This window comes from Panthera leo, chromosome D3 (assembly GCF_018350215.1).
Source record: "Panthera leo isolate Ple1 chromosome D3, P.leo_Ple1_pat1.1, whole genome shotgun sequence".
Lineage (NCBI taxonomy): Eukaryota > Metazoa > Chordata > Mammalia > Carnivora > Felidae > Panthera > Panthera leo.
In genome coordinates, this window is record NC_056690.1 from 6,042,794 (window position 1) to 6,065,126 (window position 22,333).

At 49.8% G+C, this 22,333-nt stretch overlaps 1 protein-coding gene across 1 annotated transcript in view; it reads right to left on the reverse strand.

Moving 5' to 3' along the window:
• Window positions 1-22,333, reverse strand: part of DNAH10 (dynein axonemal heavy chain 10) — a 151,903-nt gene that overhangs the window by 125,135 nt on the left and 4,435 nt on the right. The window contains 8 exon segments of the mRNA XM_042909590.1: window positions 1,560-1,758; window positions 3,501-3,691; window positions 6,218-6,448; window positions 7,362-7,519; window positions 12,465-12,675; window positions 15,831-15,946; window positions 19,252-19,360; window positions 20,450-20,550. Of these exon segments, the coding sequence (XP_042765524.1) occupies window positions 1,560-1,758; window positions 3,501-3,691; window positions 6,218-6,448; window positions 7,362-7,519; window positions 12,465-12,675; window positions 15,831-15,946; window positions 19,252-19,360; window positions 20,450-20,550 (1,316 nt within the window).

The window sequence follows — 22,333 nt, forward strand, 5'->3', positions numbered from 1 at the left end:
GGGGACGAAGGAGGGCGTTTGTCGCGATGAGCGCAGGGTGTGGTATGGAAGTATTGAGTCTCTATATCGCACGCCTGAAACTGTGTGTTAAGTAACCGGGATTCAAATTTTAAAAACTTAAAACAATTTCTGAATTAAAAAAATTCAAAGAAGTGGGAGAAAACCAACCAAGTCAGCTGCGTGCCGCGCTGTCACACCGTTCTGGCAACGACGTACGTCTGCACATTCGAGTGACAAAGTACAAATCACGTCTTTTCAGTGATTCCACATGCGAGTCAAATGGCCTTGTATCTGCCCTTTAAGCGAACACCGCGCAATGTAAATATGAATGGTAAAACTCATGGAATAATTTAAATATTAATTTGAGAGAGAGAGAGAGAGAGAGAGAAAGTGCTAGCAGGGGAGGGGCAGAGAGAGGGAGAGGGAGAGGATCCCAAGCAGGCTCCACCCTGTCAGTGCAGGGCCCAAGCGCACAGGGGCTTGAACTCGCAAACGTGAGATCGGGACCTGAGCTGAAATTAAGAGTCAGATGCTCGGGGCGCCTGGGTGGCTCAGTCGGTTAAACGTCCAACTTCCGCTCAGGTCACGATCTCAGCTCATGGGTTCGAGCCCTACATAGGGCTCTCCGCTGTCAGTGTGGAGCCCGCTTAGGATTCTCTGTCTCCCTCTCTCTTTCTGCCCCTCTCCTGCTTGCACTCTCTCTCTCTCTCTCTCTCAAAAATAAAACATTAAAAAAAAAAAAGAGCCACCCAGGTGCCCCAAATCATGGAATAATTTAAATGTTCAATTTCCCTTCACCTTCTTTACTTTGCCACAGTCGCGGGCAAACAAAAAATAAAGCCTGCCGAGGTAAGAGATGTCAGAAGAAAGGGAAAAGCTTTATACTTTGATGCTTTTAATAGCATTTTTTCCTACTTTTTGAACAAGGGGTCCCACATCTGTTGCACTGGGCACGGCAGGTGACGCAGCCGGCCCTGGTAGCAAGCACGGGAGCCTGGCACAAGTGAGCGCTCCATAAATACTAAGAACGAACGGACGGATGGACCTTCGTGAGACAAAGAACAGTGGATAATTCATCCAACCAGCCACTAGACCCTTCGACCGTTTATTCAAAAGACAGAGGGACCAGATAAACAAGGAGTCCCCGAAGGATGGGTAGCAGCCGAAGCAACGGGCAGGATGACGTGGCGTCAGGAGAGAATAGGTCTTGGACCAGACTTTGAGGAATTCCGACATTTAACGGAAAGACAGGAGGGGGAGGATTCTGCAAAAGCTACGAGGCAGGCGTGGCCGGAGGTCAAAGGACAGCTGAGAGCGGGGTGAGGGAGGTGGGTCACAGGAGACAAGGAGAAGTGCCAGCGGTCTGGCCCGCTGTGGTACCTTCCGGTACATTCTGCGTGGTCTCTCGAGGGTTTCCCTCCCTCCGCCGCCAGCCCCTGTCCGTCTCCTGGTTTCCGCTGGACACGGACAGCGTGCCGTCAAACCGCTTTCCGCCCGGCCACGTCCGAACCCCAGCCACCTTTCCGGCCATCGGAGAACACCCGCTGCAGCCTCCCCACCTGCAGGACGTCGCAGAGATCCTGGCAGATGGCAGCCATGTAATCCGTTCTCTCGAACAGCCGCTTTCGATCAAACTCCCACCGAGCTTCTCTCCCCGAAGCCTCGATCTTGGCCCTGGTGTCGAAATAGGCCTTTTTCCACGTGTGCAGGGCGTTCCTGGCCTCCGAGGTTTTGTGCTGGGCGCTGGCTCGATTTTCTCTGTGAAGCAAAGAGATGCAGCGAGGGGGAGGGAAGGCTGAGCCGTGGTGGCGGGTCCGAGCCCACAGCCCAAGGGGAGCAGGTCTCCGAGGGGAGCGCCGTCCCCGAGAAGCAGGGCCTCCCCGTCCCACAGCCGCCTGCACCCGCCTACGAGGGTGCGACCCCCTTGCAGATCCATAGGCCACCCCCGGGGGCAACCGGCAGAGCTGCGGCTCCCCTGGGGAGCTCTCTGTTCCAGCCGGAAGGGGACCGGGAGCCTCAGGCCGGGCCACAAGTCAACAGTGAAGGCTGCAGCACCACAGGGAAATGACAAAGCCAAGATCGTTGTGCCTCTTTCACCTGCAGAGTTGTTTTTTTGTTTTTTGTTTTATTTTGGGGTTTTTTTTGTTTTTTAGGAAAGCGAACATCTGCACCTCCTTCTACATTGATCCCAGAGGCCCTCCGGCCTTAGGGGCCCTGGGACTTGGTGTCTCCCAGCATAACTAAGGAAGACAATCCTGATTAAAATAAAACAACCTACGTGTCCACACAACGGGCTGTTAGTTGGCCCTAAAGGGGAATGAGGCCCTGACACCGGCTCCCACACGGGTGAACTTTGAAACCATGGTGCTGATACCCAAGGGACACAGGAGTGCTGACGCAGACGGGCACTTGTACCCCAACGTTTATAGCAGCACTCTCAACAATGGCCAAATGATGGAAAGAGCCTAAATGTCCGTCAACTGAAGAATGGATAAAGAAATTGTGGTTTATATACACAATGGAGTACTACGTGGCAATGAGAAAGAATGAAATCTGGCCCTTTGTAGCAACGTGGATGGAACTGGAGAGTGTGATGCTAAGTGAAATAAGCCATACAGAGAAAGACAGATACCATATGTTTTCAGTCTTACGTGGATCCTGAGAAACTTAACAGAAGACCATGGGGGAGGGGAAGGGGAAAAAAAAAGTTAGAGAAGGAGAGAGCCAAACCAGAAGAGACTCTTAAAAACAGAGAGTAAACTGAGGGTTGATGGGGGGTGGGAGGGAGGGGAAAGTGGGTGATGGGCATCGAGGAGGCCACCTGTTGGGATGAGCACTGGGTGTTGTATGGAAACCAATTTGACAATAAATTTCATATTTAAAAAAAGAAAAAGAAAAAAACCATGGTGCTGAGCAGAAGGAGTCTGTCGTAAAAGCCACCATGTGTAGGACTCCATTCGTAGGAATGTTCAGAAAAGGCAAATCAAGAGAGACAGAAAGTAGATCTATGGTTGCCCAAGGCTAGGTGGGCTGGGGAGGCCAGAGGTGACAGCTAAAGGGTTTGGGGTTTCTTTTTGGATTAGAGAAAATATTCCACAATCGATTATGGCCACAGATACACAACTGCAAATACACGAAGAGCCGTTGGCTTGTACATTCTGGTGAATCGTACAGTGTGTGCATCATGTTTCAATAAAGCTGTTTAAGGGGCGCCCGGGTGGCTCAGTAGGTTAAGCATCCGACTCTTGATTTCAGCTCAGGTCATGATCTCAAGGTTCATGAGTTCAAGCCCCGAGTCGGGCTCTGTGCTTACGGCATAGAGCCTGTTTAGGATTCTCGTTCTCTCTCTCTCTCTCCCTCCTCCCCCCGCCTCCCCCCTCCCCCCACCTCCCCCCTCTCCCACTCACATTCTCTTTCTCTCTCAAAATAAATAAACTAAAAAAAAAAAAAAAAAAGGCTGTTTAAGATCTTCGGAAAAACATAGCATTGCTACTTCTCACTTGAACAAAGTCCGCAGGTTGACCACTCTGCAGACTCTTTCGGCAATTTCCCAGGCGATCCGCTCCATGAGCGGGATCATCCTTTCATCCTTATTGTAGTGTCGGGAGATGATCCACACCATCCTCAGGGCACTCATCATGGAAGGGATGGTCTCCAGGACGACGTGAAAGCTAGATCCGTGCGTGATGTTCTAATCGGAGAGAGCAAGCAACCTTAGCCTTGGGGTCCGAGAAGTTTGATAAGGCAGCGCGTGCGCGGGAAGTTTCACTCTTCCTAATTCAAAAAGTGTACTTAGTGCGGGAGGAAGCGTTTCGCCACCGAAAGGAGTCTGAAATAGGTCTGTGCACACTGACGTGGAAAGACAGATAAGATTTACAATTAAAGTAAATAAAGCCATTTGAAGCAGTGTATAAAGTAGGAGTGTGTATATACATAAATAGATACGTAGAGAGCGAGAAAAGTAAATATAGAGAAAGAGAATATATATATGTATAGCTATTGAGTACACACATGCACACCCAGTGCATATTCCGTGTGGCAGATTGTATTTTCCAAACGCAGCCACAACATCTTGACTGTGTCCCCCTCGCCGTTAAGAGACCGAGTCATCTCCACCCCTCGAGTCTGCACAGGCTGTTACTTCTTTAGTCAGTAGAATATGGCGGCCGTAATGCTGCTTCTGGTCTCTTGGAAGCCAGCCACCAGGTAAACAGTATGACCATCCTGGGGACCGGGTGGCTCAGTCATTTGAGCATCAGAACACTTACTTCAGTTCAAGTCACGATCTCGCAGTTGTGAGACTGAGCTCTGAGTCAGGCTCCACACCGAGCGTGGAGCCTGCTTGGGATTCTCTCTCTCCCTCCCTCCCTCCCTCTCTCTCTGTCTCTGTCTCTCTCTCTCTCTCAAAATAAAGAAGCATTAGGGGCGCCTGGGTGGCTCAGTCGGTTAAGCGTCTGACTTCGGCTCAGTTCATGATCTCACGGTTCCCGAGTTCGAGCCCTGCATCAGGCTCTCTGCTGCCAGCACGGAGCCTCTGTCCCCCCTCTCTCTGCCGCTCCCCTGCTGATTCTCTCCCTCTCTCCCTCGATCTCTCTCTCGCTCTCTCAAAAATAAATAAACTCTTTAAAAATTTTTTAAAAAAGCAAGCGTGGCCACCCTATTACCCTGAAGCCACCAGGCTTTGGGACATCCAAACCACATAGAGAAATACTAGGGACTGAGATACCACGTGGAGAAAACGAGGCCCAGGAGCACCCAGACGCCAGATGTGTGGGCAAAGAAGCCACGTGGAAGGGGTCCCGCAGCCCAGCCACCCCAGCTGTTGTACATGAGCCAAGAGGAACCGCCCAGCTAAGCTTTCCCCAAACTCCTGACCCACAAAATGGGAAGACAAAGAACACAACTGTCATTAAGAAAGTGAAAATGCGGGACGCCTGGGTGGCTCAGTTGGTTGAGCCTCCGACTTCGGCTCAGGTCATGATCTCACAGTTTGTGAGTTCGAGCCCCACATCGGGCTCTGTGCTAACAGCTCAGAGCCTGGAGCCTGCTTCCGATTCTGTGCCTCCCTCTCTCTCTGCCCCTCCCCTGCTCATGCTCTGTCTCTCTCTCTGTCTCAAAAATAAATAAAGCATTAAAAAAAATTAAAAAAAAAAAAAAAAGAAAGTGAAAACGCACACAGATTGGAATATTGCTAAGCATGTATCTGATAAGGAACTTGTATTCAAAAATGTTTAACTCATAAATCAACAATGAGGCAAATTAAAAATGGGGAAAAGATTACAACAGATGTTTCACCAAAGATACGCGACCGGCCTAAGAAGCAGAGTGAAAGGTGTTCAACCTCATCAGTCGTCACTAGGGAATGTAAACCAAAGTCGTGGTGAGACAGAACAAAAGATGTACGATGCCACGTGTATACAATACCAAGAACGGGCAAATTCATAGACAGAAAGTGGGATAGAGGTTACCAGAGGGGCAGGGAGGAGGGAATCGGTGCTCCAGGGGTCCAAGTTTATGTCGGGGATGATGAAAATGGCTTGCTTATGGATAATGAGGATGGGCACCCAGCACCGTGTACGTTTTTTTTTTTTTTTTTGATGTTTATTTATTTTTGAGAGACAGAGCATGTGAGCAGGGAAGGGCAGAGACAGGGAGACACAGAATCTGAATCAGGCTCTAGGCTCTGAGCTGTCAGCAGAGCCCGACACGGAGCTCGAACTCACAAACCATGAGATGACCTGAGCCGAAGTCGGACGCTTAACTGACTGAGCCACGCAGGCGCCCCTCGTGTATATACTTAATGCCACTGAGCTATATACTTGCAAGTGCTTAAAATAATGAAGTTATAGGTTTGTGACCACAATTTTTTAAGTGCTGAATTAAACACGGAAACCAGTGGTGCCTCAGTGGAAACCAGTGGTGGCTCAGTCGGTTGAGCGTCCAACTTCTGCCCAGGTCGTGATCTCACAGTTCGTGGGTTCGAGCCCCGCGTCGGGCTCTGTGCTGACGCCTGCTCAGAGCCCGGAGCCTGCTTCAGACCCTGTGTCTCCTTCTCTCTCTGCCCCTCCCCCGCTCACGCTTTGTCTCACTCTATTTCTCAAAAATAAACAAACGTAAATTTAAAAAAAATTTTTTAAATAAACAAACAAGGAAACTAAATCCGCGTGAGAGCTAACTCACAGACCCGACTTTCCAAAGCGCAGCACGCCCGGCCTACCTTGAAATGACGTTCCACAGTGGACAGAAACCGCACGTTGTCTGAGGCCTCCATGTGGAGCTTGAATAATTCAGTTAAGACTGGCTGCAGGTTGGCCACAAGCATAGAATCCGATTCCTTGATCACATCCAAGACCTTCCTGACTATTGGAAGCTTTGTTTGCTCATGGAGTGCACTTAGGGTTGCATTTCTTTCCCGCCAGAATTCAATCTCGGCCAGAGGACCGTTACCCTGCAAGGCGACACGAACACACAAACCGTCACCGCTCGTGCGGAAGGCACGCCTGTGGTGGTTTCTACAGAACCCCTCCCTCTCTTCCCAACTGCTCCAAATGGGAACCGAGCCCAGCACTTGACCTCAGACGGTCCAGTCAGAGTGAATGTCAGGACTCTGGCTAAGAAAGCCAAGCCGCCCTCTTTCTCTGGAGAACTGATGGGGCAATGTGCCACGCCACGAAGGAAACCAGCCTGAGGAGGAAGCCTCCAGAGAGAGGAGGATGGAACTGAGGTGAGAGGTTCACACAGAAACACAGCCGGAGTCCTGATCAAACCGTACCTGAAGCCTGCCCCTGCCTCGGGACTTTCTAGTTATGGGAGCCAACAAATTCTCTCCTGTCTAGGCCGGCTGAGTTAGGTGTCCTGTTTTGGGCAGGCCGAGCATCCTGACACACAGTATGACCTCTGTCAGCCCACGGGGTGATGTGGCTGCACGCTAACAGCAGAAAGCCCAGGAATGAGGGTGTGGGGATGTTTGCTTTGAACTTTTTATTAATTTTTTTTTAACGTTTCTTTATTTCTGAGACAGAGACAGAGCATGAGTGAGGGAGGGGCAGAGAGAGAGGGAGACACAGAATCAGAAGCGGGCTCCAGGCTCTGAGCTGTCAGCACAGAGTCCGACGCCGGCCTCGGACTCACAAACCGTGAGATCATGACCTGAGCCGAAGTCGGACGCTCAACCGACTGAGCCACCCGGGTGCCCCTTTTTTTTGTTTGTTGTTTTAATTTATTTTTTTGCTCTGAACTTTCAAGGAGGCGACAAAAGAGTAAGAAAAGAGGCCGGGTCAGACACATCCCCAGACTCCTGGCTCTTCCTCCGGTGGCCACGTGAACGGTCGGGGAATCTTCAAAAGGGCGGCCTGAGTTACCTGAGGGGTCTTCTTCAGCTGGCCCTCCACAGCTGCGGATATCAGATTCAGCCAGTTTATCACACACTGCTCTAAGGTTTCAACGGCTTCCGGGTCAGCTGCCAGGTCAGACACGTCTCTGTCCACACTGATGCTTGGCATTTCCAACTTAATCTCCCCTGGTAGGATAACAACGGTCAGTCAGCCACCAGTTCGGGGGAAAGGATTACAGACAGAAACGTTCAAGTGAGTCAGATGGCTCTTCTCTCCAGACATCAGTACAGTGAGACCCGATTCGCCCCTCCACCCCCCCACCCCATCCTAATCCGTCTAGACTTCCATTCTCTTCCATCAGAATGTAACTAAACATTACAGATAATTTTAACAGTGTTAAGCTTGGTCAGAATGATCTAGTGATTTAAGATGTTGCTGAATTTACAACCTAGTAACTTCAATTTAAAAATTAAACAAGGGGTGCCTGGCTGGCTCCGTTAGAAGAGCGTGTGACTCTTGATCCCGGGGTCGGGAGCTTGAGCCCTGCCTTGGGTGTAGAGATTACTTAAAAAAATAAAATCTTCAGGGGCGCCTGGATGGCATCTGACATCAGCTCAGGTCATGATCTCGCGGTTCGTGGGTTCGAGTCCTGCGTCGGGCTCCGTGCTGACAGCTCAGAGCCTGGAGCTTGCTTCACATTCTGTGTCTCCCTCTCTCTCTGCCCCTCCCCCATATGTGCTCTGTCTCTCACTCTCACTCTCTCTCACGCTCAAAAATATATAAACATTAAAAAAATTTTAAGAAAAAATAAAATCTTAAAAAAATATAAATAATAATAAAAAAAAATTAAACTAACAGCCAGATATTTGAGAAAACCTCCAGCAGGGAATAGGCCCAGATAAATCAGAAACAATGACCTCAGAGGAGATTAAGACAATGTAAAGAATTTGTTTTTAATCCCAATTATCAGTCTCAGAGATGTGAGGCAATATGGCACCCACGAAACAAGAACAGAAGGCTTTGGAAAAGGGATAATCACAGAATAAGAGGTCTTAAAAATTAAAAATATGATAGCTGAGAGGCACCTGGGTGGCTGAGTCCGTTAAGCACCTGACTCTTTTTTGGGTGGTGGGGTAGGAGGGAGAGCGCAAGCCGGGGAGGGGTAGAGAGAGGGGGACAGAGGATCTGAAGCAGGCTTTGTGCTGACAGCAGTGAGCCCGACGCGGGGCTCAAACTCACGAACCATGAGATCATGACCTGAGCCGAAATCGGACGCTCAACCAACTGAGCCACCCTGGTCCCCCTACGCATCTGACTCTTGATCTCAGCTCAGGTCTTGCTTGATCTTACGGTCATAAGTTGAAGCCCCTCACTGGGCTTACAAAAAAATGTGATAGCTGATGTGAAAAAGTTGAGTCAAAGGTTGGGGAAGATAAAAATTGAGGAACTCTTCAGAAAAGCTGAATATAAAGACAAAGAGGTGGGAAAGACCAGAGAAAAGATGAGCCACAGAATCAGCAGCGTCCCCCAATGTTAGCAAGAAAGAACAGAGACAAATAGTCGAAGAAATCACCAAAAGGAGTTTTCAGACTACAAAGCTAGGTCTTCAGGCTGAAAATATTCACACAGCGCTCAGCAAAACGAATGGAGAAAGGACCACACAAAAAGGTCCATCATCCCAGCATTTCAAGACACGAAGATAAAGACACACTCCTAAAAGTTCACATAAAGGGGAGAGGAAAAAAACAGGTAGAAAGAAAGAAAGAAGAAAGAAAAGAAAGAAGACAAAAGAAAAGAAAGAAAAAGAAAAATCCAATTTCTCATAAGGAACGCTGGATACTACAGAACAATGAAGAAAACTGTATTCGAAATTCTGTGCCGGGGCGCCTGGGTGACTCAGTCGGTTAAGCGTCCAACTCCAGCTCAGGTCATGATCTCATAGTTCGTGGGTTCGAGCCCCACATCAGGCTCTCTGCTGTCAGCACGGAGCTCACTTCAGATCCTCTGTCCCCGCCCCCCCCCCCGCCCCGCTTCTCTCTTTCAAAACCAAACAAAAAGAAATTTTAGGTGTTAAAATTTTTTTAAACTCCAACTTCTGTGCCCAAACTATTAACTGCGAAGACAGAATAAAGTCATTTTCAGACACCCAAGTGCTCATAAAATTATTTCCCACACACCTTTCCTAAGGAAGTTACTTAGGGATGCATTCCTACACGATGAGGGAGTAACCCAACTAAGCGAGAAGACCTGGGATCCAGGAAACATCGCATCTAGGACACAGCCATGCACCATGCTGAGAGAGCAACCAGCCTGCGTTGCAACAGGGGACACAGGACACTGAGAGGGAGAACATCTAATAAGAGGAGGGGCTTTTGCAAAAACAAAACCAGAGAGGACGGTACAAGATATTTTTATAAGATCCTTTAAGAAAAGAATGGCAATTCTGAAGGCTGGAGGAGGGAAGGGAAGCATATACTTGTATTAAAAATTCATGGGGCGCCTGGGTGGCTCAGTAGGTTGGGCAACTGACTTCGGTTCAGGTCACAAACTCACAGTTGTTCGTGGGTTCGAGCCCCGCGTCGGGCTCTGTGTGGACAGCTGTCTCCCTCTCTCTCTGCTGCTCCACCCCTACTCATGCTCACGCTCGCTCTCTCGCTCTCTCTCTCAAAAATAAACATTTAAAAAATTTTATATTAAAAAAAAAATTCATTCCACGACAGATTACCTGACCCCTGTGATCTCATGCATCTTAAAAAGAGAAAGGGATAAAAGAGCTTTTTCAATTGACAGCCAATAACTTACAAAAAGCCATTCGTACGGCTTAATGTCCTATAAGTAAAAACAAATTTCTTCCTCAAGATGATACTATAAAACAGGAATTGGCAAAGGTTTTTAAGATTTTTTTTCTAAGTAAGCTCTACACCCGACGCGAGACTCGAACTCACAACCCTGAGATCGAGAGTCACATGCTCCACCGAATGAGCTGGCCAGGCGCTCCCACAAATTTTTTTCTTAAAAACGTATCAGACAGTAAATGTCTCCAGCTTTGCAGACCAAGAGGCTTTGCAGCTAAGGGCAGACTGTAGGTCCTTATTTAATCATTTAAAATCTAAATATTGGAAACGGTAAGTACTATTCTTAGCCCACGGGCCACACAAAACAACCAGCAGGTGGGATTTGGCACACGCACCATAACTCGCTGACCCACATGACAGAGTAGTAATTTAACTGCTTTTCTGGTTTTCTACATCATACGTGCCCATTGTGGGAAAACGGGAAGAAAAGAAAACCATCGCACTCTCGCAACCTAGAGTGACTGATGGTCACAGATGACGTTTCATTGCATTTCCTTCTTGTATTTTATCTAAAACGCAAAAATGTGTCCACTCAGCTACTGTTTGACATTAGACACAGAAGTCATATCCAAGATGAAAAGAAACATCTTTCCACATCTCTGTTTTACACTATTTCGGGGAGAGATGGGTCAGGTAGACACGCAAAATAACGGAACAGGAGACAGTAAAACAAACACAGACACCAGGAGGATATCACTTCTTGGGGGATTTAAAAAAAAAAAAAAAAGAACATTCTAAACCAAAAGCCTGGGGCGCCTGGGTGGCTCAGTCGGTTGAGCGTCCGACTTCGGCTCAGGTCACGATCTCGTGGTTCGTGAGTTCGAGCCCCGCGTCAGGCTCTGTATCGGCAGCTCAGAGCCTGGAGCCTGCTTCGGATCCTGTGTCTCCCTCTCTCTCTGCCCCTCCTTTGCTTGCACTTGGTCTCTATCTCTCTCAAAAATAAATAAACATTGAAAAAGAAATTTAAACCAAAAGTCTGGGGGCTCCTGAGTAGCTCAAGCGGTTGAGCATCCAACTCTTGATTTCAGCTCAGGTCACGATCTCATGGTTCGTGGGACTGAGCCCCACGTGGGCTCCATGCCGACAGTGTGGAGCCTACTTGGGATTCTCTCTCTCCCCTCTCTCTGCCCCTCCTCTGCTCACTTGCTCGCAGCGAGTGAGTGAGTGAGTGAGTGAATGAATGAATGAATGAATGAATGAAAAACACATGTCCATAGCGTGTTATCAAAAGTTTGGCTCTCAGGGCGCCTGGGTGGCTCAGTCGGTTAAGCGTCTGACTTCGGCTCGGATCATGACCTCACGGTTTGTGAGTTCGAGCCCCACCCTGGGCTCTCTGCTGTCAGTACAGAGCCTGCTTTGGATCCTCCACTCCCCTTTCTCTCTGTCCCTCCACCACTTGTGCTCGCTCGCTCTCTCTCTCAAAAATAAGTATTAAAAAAAAAATTGGATCTCTGCGGGTGTTTCTAGTCTTAGAGAAAATTGCTACTAAGTGGGGTGTGTTAAATTTTACTTTCGGGGCGGGGGTGGGATTTCTCTTCCTCGAAAGCAATGCCATCTCGCAGACCGTAATAGCCCTTGCCGAGAAATCGCCCGTCGGCTTTCACAGGATAGGGCTCTCCAAAGCGTAACCCCAAATGGGACTCACCTTCCCCACTACGCCAGCCTCTCGACCTTGCTGTTCTCCATGACACACGCGCTCCCAGGCTCTGGGACTCTCACCATGTCATCCTCCCCACATCATGGGGTACAGGTCCGCAGTAGCTGCTGCAGCCCCAGCACGTGTGGGGCCCTGGGCTGGGACACTAAGCAAGCCAGGACCAGCCATCCACCCTTCCTCGTTCACGGAAACCCCATCCTCTCAAACTCCCTTCTCTCATTCAGCCCTCTCTCCCTGCCCGAAAAGCCCTTGCTCCCCAACGCCACCTACTAACGCTCTGCCGTCCATTCAGAGGAGGTCAAATGCCGCCTCCTTCAGGAAGTCTCCTGTGATTTCCTCCTGCTTCTGCCACAGGGTCTCCCTCCTCCAAACCCTCAAAGTCCTAATAGCTTTCCCAAGCTCTCATCTGCCACAGTGCCTTGGGCACCAGACGATAAGACCCTTGAGGACAAGGATTCGTTGTTTCTCTGTGCATCTTCCTTCCAGCTCGGGGTCGCTCGGATGGTGGGCGGAGAAAAAAGAATGATTACAAATGAAAACAAGACTCCTGGACTCTTACGTCGCCTTCCTAAAGGACATTCCCACACGTCACGAAACAGAAGAAAACATGAAGCTTACCTTCCAGTTGCTGCATTGTCCTTTGAATATTATTTGCAAATTTCTGGATGTTCATCAAAAATTCATCCCGTATTAACTGCACGCTGTGATACGTTTCCCCGGGCACACTAGGGAGCCCCGCTTCGTACTCGGAAGAGTCCGAGATTTTCTCGGACGCAAATCCCGTGGCCGCATCCTTGTGCTGATTGAAGGACAGAGCCGGCATGAAAACCTGAAACGTCAAGTTTATGAGACGAATCAATGTCCTGTCCAATAATTCATGCCCTTCCGCGGCCCCCGGCTTCGAATGTCCTGTCGGAGGCGGCACAGATAATGGCAACAAAGTGGAGAGAACTCGAGCCCAGAGCCCAGAGCGCAGACCTAAAGACAGAGAAATGTTGTTTGACCTAACACGACCCCAGGAGGAGAACGTGACCCAAGCGCGAGGTGACTGCCCAGATCAGCATACTGTGTTTCTTTAGGTCACCGGCCACACAAACAGCTGCAGAGTCAGTCAGCTCAGGGCCAAGCTAGTTCATGTGGAGGTTAAAATAGGGAGGGGAAGGGGGAGGGGGCGCCTGGGTGGCTCAGCTGGTTGAGGATCGGACTTCAGCTCAGGTCATGATCTCACTGTTGGCGAGTTCGAGTCCCGCTTCGGGTGAACATGAGCCCCACTTTTCTCTCTCTCTCTGCCCCTTGTGGGATTCTCTCTCCCCCTCTCTGTCTCTCTGCCCCTCGCTCACTTGTGCCCTCCCTCATCCATTTAAATGCCTGTGGGTCAGTTGGATGGTTGGTTGGTTGAGTTTTGGTTTGGGCTTGTAGCTTTGCCTTTTCTTCTTAAACTCTGATCCATCGTTGAGGACGATGTACGTGCACTTCTGATTTACTGAAGAACCCAGGATGTTTGACCTGCGGATTCCCAGTCTGGGTTCTGCTGACTGCGCGCTCCCAGTGACCCTCACTGTGTCCCCGTGCGCTCCGTATCTCCCTCCCACTGCGTCCAGACCCTCCGTCAGAATCCCTCTACCGAGACTAACGGCAATGCTCAGGAGACAAACGTCTGGTTTTCTCTCCTTTCGGATGGTAGCGTCCGCTTGTTCGAGGACAAGATCCGCGAACCTCTGGGAGCCACACAACCGAAATAGTCTCATCCTAACACTTCTTTCTTTTATAGCTGCAATGCTTTTATAAAGAGACGCTTCTCTCCTCTGCTACTTAATTACCCAGTGCATTTCACGTAGAGGAGGCAGAATAAACACCTGGACCCTTTTCTCTATTTGCCCAATTTTCAAAATGGTAAACGGGTGCCGTGTCACCCTGCCCCTAGCGCTCCCCCTCCCCCGGCGGCCTCTCCCTTGGTTGCTTCTATCCAGCCCCTTGGCCTCGCACCATCGCCGCACTCTGGCTGGCACGTGGATAAAGTAACGGAGGGGTGAGGGCAGCGGCCGGGGTCCATCAGGAGCCAAGTGCAATGGTCTCGGTAAAAAATGCTATTGAGGTGGTCCTGGCCACCCGGCCTAAAACTTCAAAACCCTTACCTTTACCACCTGCCGGTATTTCTTACCCCCTTCCCAACCTCGTCTTTCTCAACTCCCATCACTATTGAGCACGCTACCGTTCACCTTTGAACAACGCAAGGGTGAGGATGCCAACGCCCCCTCCGTGCAGTTGAAAATCCACATATGACGTCTGACTCCCCAGATCTTAACTACTAAGAGCAGCCTGTTGACGGAAGCCTTGCCGATAACATCACCTGTCGGTTAACACTGATCAGTATGTCCCATGTGTTATATACGGTATGCTTAACAATAAAGCAAGCTAGAAGAGGGGCGCCTGGGTGGCTGAGTCGGTTGAGCATCCGACTTCAACTCAGGTCGTGATCTCACGGTCCGTGAGTTCGAGCCCCGCGTCGGGGTCTGTGCTGACAGCTCAGAGCCTGGAACCTGCTTCGGATTCTGGGTCTCCCTCTCTCTCTGCCCCTCCCCCACTCATGCCCCATCTCTCTCTCTCTCTCTGTCCAAAATAAATAAATGTTAAAAAATTTTAAAGCAAGCTAGAGGAAAAACTGTTATTGAGAAGGAAAATACATTTACAACACTATACCGTATTTATTGGAAAAAATCCACGTAGACGTGGACCCGTGTGGTTCAAATCATGCTGTTCAAGACTCAACCGAACAGATTCTCTCAGATCCTGTTTAACATAAGCCTTCCTGACTAGAACGAGCACTCCCGTGAGGCAGATCTCGGCCGAGTTGTTCGCTCAGTGGAATACGGTAGGTGCTAAATAATTATTTGCTCAATAAATAAATGCCCTGAGCTCTCTCCGAGCCCCTCACACCTCAGCTCGGATGTCCGGAGAGTTCTTGGCTTTCCCTCCAGATCGGTTTCTGCCCTCGCCCATCTCCCTAGTGACCCGCCCGGCCGCTCACCCCCAACCGAACCCTAGGGAGTCCCTCTTGACGCTCCATTTTCCAAAACCTCCATATCCAAGTCACCAGCAAGCCCCGTGGGCCCTCTCCCCAGCAAAACAGATTCTTGACACGGCCTGCCTCCCACTCCCTCCCCTGATTGAACTCCAGTCTAGACAACCATCCCCCTCCACAGACACTTCCACGGACTCCAACTGGTCCACTCTTGCCTTCGGCCCTCGCCCTCGCTCCCACGGTACGATTTCCACACGACAGCCAGAGGAACGATGCAAACCAGATCATGTTATTCCCCTGCTGAAAACCTACCCTCCTTTCCAACTTTCCTCACTACCCTCTAGCCGCACAGGCCCTCCCTCTGTTCCTGGACCAGGCTATGTCTGCTCCTGCCTCAGGACCTTTGCACAAGCTATCTTCCCTGCCCAGGACGCTCTTCCCCCCAGATCTTCACAGGTCTGACCCCTTCACCCGATTCAGGCCTCAATTCAATGCCACGCCCTCAAAGGGGCCTTTCCTGACGTCCTCAACCCCACCCTATCACACTTCCCTAATGACACTTCCCTAACAACTTGTCATTAGAATAGCCTGCTCGTGAGATTCTTTTTTTATCGTTTGCCTATCAGACATCGCCTCCTCAGTGAGGCCATCCCTTACCACCACTCCCTGCACACACGAACACACACGTGTGTGCACACAGAGTCCATTTCTATCACATTACTAGGGTTCATTTCACTCATGCCACTTGTCACTGCCTGTTATTTTCCAGTTTATGAATCTGTGTTTCGTGTCCTTCCCCAGAATAAGCTCCTGGAGCACAGAGACCTAGTCCGTGCTCCTCGCCGCTCTGCCACCAGGGCCCACGGAGGCACCTGCTGGATATTCATTACTTGCGGGGTAAATGAATCAAATGGCCTTAGTCTTACAAACTGCTGAGGTCCCTTCCCTTTGTCCACAGTTACCTGACATATGACATTCTTCAGAAGATGAAGCACATTAGCGTTGATAATTCCATACTCCAGGGTCTCGGGCATGATCTCCATGGCTTCCTTCATGTTGGTAGCTTCAGAGATCATCTCTGTGTGGGAACAGATTCAGAGGGTGAGACGCGTGGGGAAGTGGCAGGCAGTGAACCTTCCAAGTGTATCTGGACCTTCCAAGGAATCTGCTCCTTCTTCCCGAGGAGCTACCAACGAATGTTCCAGGCACAGGCTCAACATGATGCTAATGTCTGTGCAAACGACTCCCTCGGCCGCTGAGACATCAAAAGAAACTCTGTGGTTCACAGAGTTGCACAGACTGGCGGATCTGGCTGGAGTCGTCCGAAGTCAGACAAGAATAGAAACAGTAGCATTTTCTGGAAATGTCTTCTGGGTTCCTTGCTCTCCCTGGGTCCCCGCTCCCAGCGATGCCTCCCCAGTTCATCACCAGAGTCCTTTTTGAGTCATGGGTATTTATTTTTTTTAATGTTCATTTATTTTTTGAGAGACAGAGAGAAAGCAAGCTGGGGAGGGGCAGAGAGAGAGGGAGACACAGAATCCGAAGCAGGCTCCGGGCTCTGAGCTGTCAGCACAGAGCCCCATGTGGGGCTCGAACTCATGACGAGATCATGACCTGAGCTGAAGTCGGACGCTCAGCCGACTGAGACACCCAGGCGCCCGAGTCATGGGTATTTTTTTCTTATTTTTTTTTTTTATTTTCTTAATGTTTATTTATTTTTGAGAGAGAGAGAGAGAGAGAGAGAGAGCGAGCGCTGGGGAAGAGGCAGAAGGAAGGAGACACAGACTCCAAAGCAGGCTCCAGGCTCTGAGCTGCCAGCACAGAACCCGATGCGGGGCTCGAACTCACAAGCCTTGAGGTCATGACCTGAGCCGAAGTCGGACGCTTAACCGACTGAGCCACCCAGGCGCCCCAGAGTCACGGGTATTTTCAAAGACAGATTTGGTAACAGCCTATCTACCAACTGCGTTTTATTTTACATGTCTTTACTCCACCCGCACGGTACACATTTTGAAGGTCACTTGGGCCCATCCCTCAATCTAACCGGGAAACACAGCAGATATACCAACCAAGGCAGTTACCTCACTGGCTTTGGTCCCACAGCTGTGTAGACATTCTCTCCTTAGTACGCTCCTTTACAGCAAACTCTTCTTTACTTAAGTAAATTTATTTTGAGGGGAAAGAACCTAAGAACCCAGAGCGGAAGACAAAGAGAGGCTGATCTCGACGGAAGAGAAACGGCGAGACACAAAGACGACGAGAAGGCCCAGTGATGAAATCCGAGGAGACGCGGCTGCTGCCCGGCTGGCGGCCTGTGCGCCGTGGCAGGTGCTGTCCTGGAGGAGAGCACCGAGCAGGGATGAGGGGGCGCGAGCCTCTACAAGCTGTCTTCCCTACTTCTGGTTCCCGCCTACGTGGGCAGAGTCACCCGGCAGGGAGGCCCTGACCCAAAACGCCATCAGAGCTCAGAAGAGAGAAAAAGAAAGCAACTTAATGCTTGTTCTAGGATTTACGGGGAGTCGTGAAAACGTAGCTACGCATGCGCAGCCTCCGTGGAGGCGAAGGCAGAAGAAATGGGGGAACGTGCAGGCAGGAAGGGTGGGCGGTCAGCCTGAATCGAATGAGGCAAGAGGAAGAGCCAGGGGTCAGAAGAGACACGAGAGTGACAACCACTGGGGGGACAGGGGTGTCACCAGAAGCTCCCAGGTGGCACCCAGGATGGACGAGGGCAGCAGGAATGCACAGAGGGAACATCCCGCCCGGAAGTCACCCTGCGGGATGAACGTGGCCTCCAAGCGGCCCCTCGGCTTTAAATCACACGGCCCACGTGGACAAAGCCCCAAAGCTCTTCTTATAACTCAGGGCCACAACAGTTTGCATCTCCCTTTAACTGTCACAATAGAACTAAGAACGTATTTATACAGTCAACTCTCATTATTCGTGGGAGTTCTGTTCTGTGAGGTCACCTCCAACAAGGAATTAGCGAACACTGAACCGTTGCTCCTACAGGACATACGAGGTCAGGTTTCTGCAGCCTCTGGTCACATTGTTTTAAGTTGATTTACTTATTTTGCGAGAGAGAGAAAAATGCAAGTGGGGGAGGGGGGGAGAGAGAGAGGGAGAGAGAGAGGATCCTAAGCAGGCTCTACACTGTCAGCGCAGAGCCCGATGCGGGGCTCGAACTCATGAACTGTGAGATCGTGACCTGAAACAAAGCTGGACGCTTAACCGACTGAGCCACCCAGGCGCCCCTCTGGTCATATTTCTTTCCTCCCTCCCTCTCTTCCTCACCCCTTCCCTTTCTTTCTTCTTTCCTCCTTTCTTTCTTGAAAGATTGAGAGAGAGAGAGAGAGAGAGAGAGAGCGCCCATGCAATTGGGGGAGAGTGACAGAGGGGGAGAGAGACAATCCCAAGCAGGCACAGGGCTTGATCCCAGGACCCCAGGATCATGACCTGAGCCGAAATCAAGAGTCAGACACTCAACCGACCGAAACAGCCAGGCACTCCTCCGGTCACATCTTTATCAGCCATCAACACGTAACCTCGCTTTATGTGCGTTTCTGTGTAAAGATACCTTATTTAGGGGTACCTGGGTGGCTCAGTCGGTTAAGCGTCCAACTCTTGGTTTCAGCCCAGATCATGATTTTGGGGTTCATGGGTTCAAGCCCTGCATCAGGCTCCGTGCTGACGGTGCAGAGCCTGCTTGGGATTCTCTCTCTCTGCCCCTCCTCTGCTCAGGTTCTCTCCCTCCCTCCCTCCCTCTCTCTCTCGCTTTCCCTCCCCCTCAAAATAAATGAATAAACTTAAAAAAGAAACAGACACCTTATTCAACATACGCTGCTGATTCACTAGCATGGACCTCAGCCGACACTATAACGGACAGCTGATCTAAGTGTACCTAATACACCTGTGTCGTCTGGGGCCCCTTCACAGCCTTCTTGCACTCAGGAATACGGTGCTTCAGTACTACGCTTGAGGCCGTTTTGAGCAGTGAAATCGCCAACAAGAAGCACAAAAGAATGTGAAAACCGTAGCACCAAAGAGATCACAGTAAGAACAGTTGTTTACAAGAGTTAAAACGTTGTCACCGCGTTCGCCCTCAGCTGGGAACAGGCACACGGGGGGACGCAGACGTTTCCCCATCCTGTGCCTGGCCCCGAACGACCTCAAAGCGACTGCAGGTACTGATTTGGGGGTTACGAAAAAAATGCGAGTAGGTGAATTTGCAGATATGGAATCCATGAATACTGAGGATCGACCGTACTAAAAAATAAATAAATAAATAAAAGAGTTGTATTCTCAAGAAAGTGTAAAAATAAGAATCTCACAGAGACACCCCCACGTGCATACACACCCACACTCACACACACACTAGAACTATACCTTTTGTATTTCGGAGAAAATACACCACATTCTGGTCCAGGAACTCCTCAGGAACGGGAGTACAGAGCACATGGAGATACGTCTTTTCCACGATGTGCTTAACGGTTCTCTGGAACATGGGGAACCAAACATCAACGGGCTGAGATACATCTGCTCACCCAGACAACCTAACGTTCGGGTGCCCCTGAGCACTCCTGTCAGTGCGTTCTGGTCCCCCCGGCCGACACGGGGGGACCACGCACCATCAAGGACCCAGGCTTGAACACTCAGCCTGACTCTGCTGTTAATTGGCCAGCGCAGCCACACGGGAGTAAACCGAGCCGGGAAATGTCCAGACTGAGCCCTTTCCTAGCTTGTAAATTGCAACAAGCCGGCTTCCATTTGGTTTGGGGGGGTAGGGTATATTCATGGAGCAGTTAGTCATTTCACTTAGCACAGGCCGGGCTAAATGCTCACATCCCGGCTTTTAAGCTCCACCTCTGGGATTTGGGAAAAGGTTAACTCGGCCGCAGGCCTGGGTTGTCCAAACTCTGCAGATCCCAAAGGTTTTCAGGCTGGCCCTTTGCCGGTTCCCAGGTGATAACCTCTGTTCTTGGAATGTCCCACCTGATGGACACCTGGGGTACAAAGATAGTTTAGACTCTGTCTACACCCGGGGTACGAAGATAGTTTAGACTAGCAACGTGATTGGTGGTGAATGCCTGGCTTTGTTGGCCTGGGGCCCTGGTCACACTATATCCGTCTGACTTCCCGCGACCTAGAGGCTGGCCCTTCATGCCCACGCGACAGACCCCCGATAGAAACGCTGGACGCCGAGGCTTGAGTGAGCTTCCCCGACTGGCAAGACTTCCCGTGTGCTCTCCTACGTGCTGGGACCAGCAGCACCCGCACGCCACCCCGCAGGGGGCTCGGGTCCCTTCTCTCCCGGACTCTGCTCCACCTACCTTTCTCTTTGTTGATTCTACGCAGCCTCCTCTCACTGAAATAAACTATAGCCTTGAGTATAAACGTTTTTCTGGGTCCTGGGAGTCATTCTAGCGAACCACCCAACCTGAGGGTAGTTGTGGGGACTCCCAACACAGGATTCTATCGTCTCCATTCCAAATATGTTCCTCGCATGAACTGTCACTTACCCAGACCCATCAGAGGGTATGGCATTCCTGTTACCCCAGCAAGGAGGAGAAGGAGCCACGCGTACCTTGACGGGCAGGTCTTCGAAACTCTCTTTGTCGACTTCTTCATCCCCGATGCCTAATACAAGCTGATCTGTGGAATCGTTTCTCAGTTGCAAATTCTTGGCTGCAAAATATCGTTCAGGGTGCAAAATGAAATAATCGGAATAGATTTCCTACCATCGAGGCCAGACCTGCATCTTGTACGGCAGCATTATTTCATTCAATAGTCATGGTATCTAAAAGCTCCGTGTACATTTCGGACAAACGAATCGCAGCCTCGACGTACGTTGTAACGACGAAAGCCGTTTGTATTTTTGCTGGGTGGGTTCTCGGTCGGAAATTTCACGTGTATGCATGTGTGTGTGTGTGTGCATGTTCCAGCGACAGTGTCCAGTGAGTGACTTCTCCGAGGTTTTCACTTAAAGGGGAGTTTTATTATTAGGATGAGAATTATAGCTAACATACTAGCACATAATTCTATTTTCACTATGAAACTCGAAACTTGCGGGGGATGAAAAGAAAGGTAATCTAAGTAAAACGAACGTCTCTCTCTCAAGTCTGTTATCAGTGTGGATCTGGAAACCTCAGAACCCATCACAGCCCTGAGAGTTTCTGAGAAACCCAGTAATTACAGGGAAGGGAGAGCTTTTCCCAAACGGTTTGGCTCTTACTGCAAAAGGCACCGTGCGGAGCCATTGTGGCTTTCGAATCAAATCAACGTGTGGGGTCTACTGGTCTACTATTGATGTTCTCATCCATAAAATGGGAACGATAACAGCTACTGGTCAGACTCGAGGATCCGATTATGGTGTGGTTAAGTGCCTGGCACACCCACCAGCAGAGGAAATGGTATAAAGCCAGCAGCACCAACGGGATTAGAGCCCCAGTAACAGCCTGTAGCCAAAAACACACTAACAAACGCACCAAATAAATGCAGTGCCACTGAGCTGTATACCTAGAAGTGGTTAAAATGGTAAGTTTTGGGGCTCGATGAGTTAAGCATCTGACTCCTGATCTCAGCTCTGGTCATGATCTCACAGTTCGTGAGACCAAGCCCCGCTGTCAGCGCAGAGCCTGCTTGGGATTCTCGGTCTCCCTCTCTCTCTCTGCACCTCTCCCCTCCGCTCTTACGTTGCCCCCCCCCCCCGCCGTCTCTTCTTCCTTCTTTCTCTCAAATAAATTTGAAAAATAAACAAAAATTTTTAAATGGTAAGTTTTACGTTATGTATATTTTACCACAATAAAAAGAAAAAATGCATTTAATTATTGATTTGGAAGGAATATTAATTTGCTTTGTTGAAAAGACCTCCCTGGTCTTTGTCCAAGCAGTGTCCTTCCACAGATGTCCTTCCTGTTCAGAGACTGACTGGTGCTGAAATGGATGTGTCTCTCAACAAGATAAGAGCCCCGCAGTAAATAGGGCTGTGGCCCTCATGGCCACCGTCTGTCTTGTCAAAATCCAACTTAGTCCTCCCTGAGGACTCATGGGCTGTATTTCTAACCCTGTAATCCTCTCCCCTCAATCTGTACTACAGAAGGAATGACATTTTGGCTAAAATGAATGCATCTGGAGGGGCACCTGGGTGGCTCGGTCGGTTGAGCATCCGACTTCGGCTCAGGTCATGATCTCACGGTTCGTGGGTTCAAGCCCCGCGTCGGACTCTGTGCTGACAGCTCAGAGCCTGGAGCCTGTTTCAGATTCTGTGTCTCCCTCTCTCTCTGCACCCCCCACCCCCGCTCATGCTCTGTGTCTCTCTGTCAAAAATAAATAAACATTAAAAAAAATTTTTTTAAAGGTTAAAAATTTTAATAGAACTATCCTACGATCCGGCAATGGCACTACTGGGTATTTATCCAAAAAAGACAAAGACGCTAATATAAAGGGATACATGCATCCCTAGGTTTAT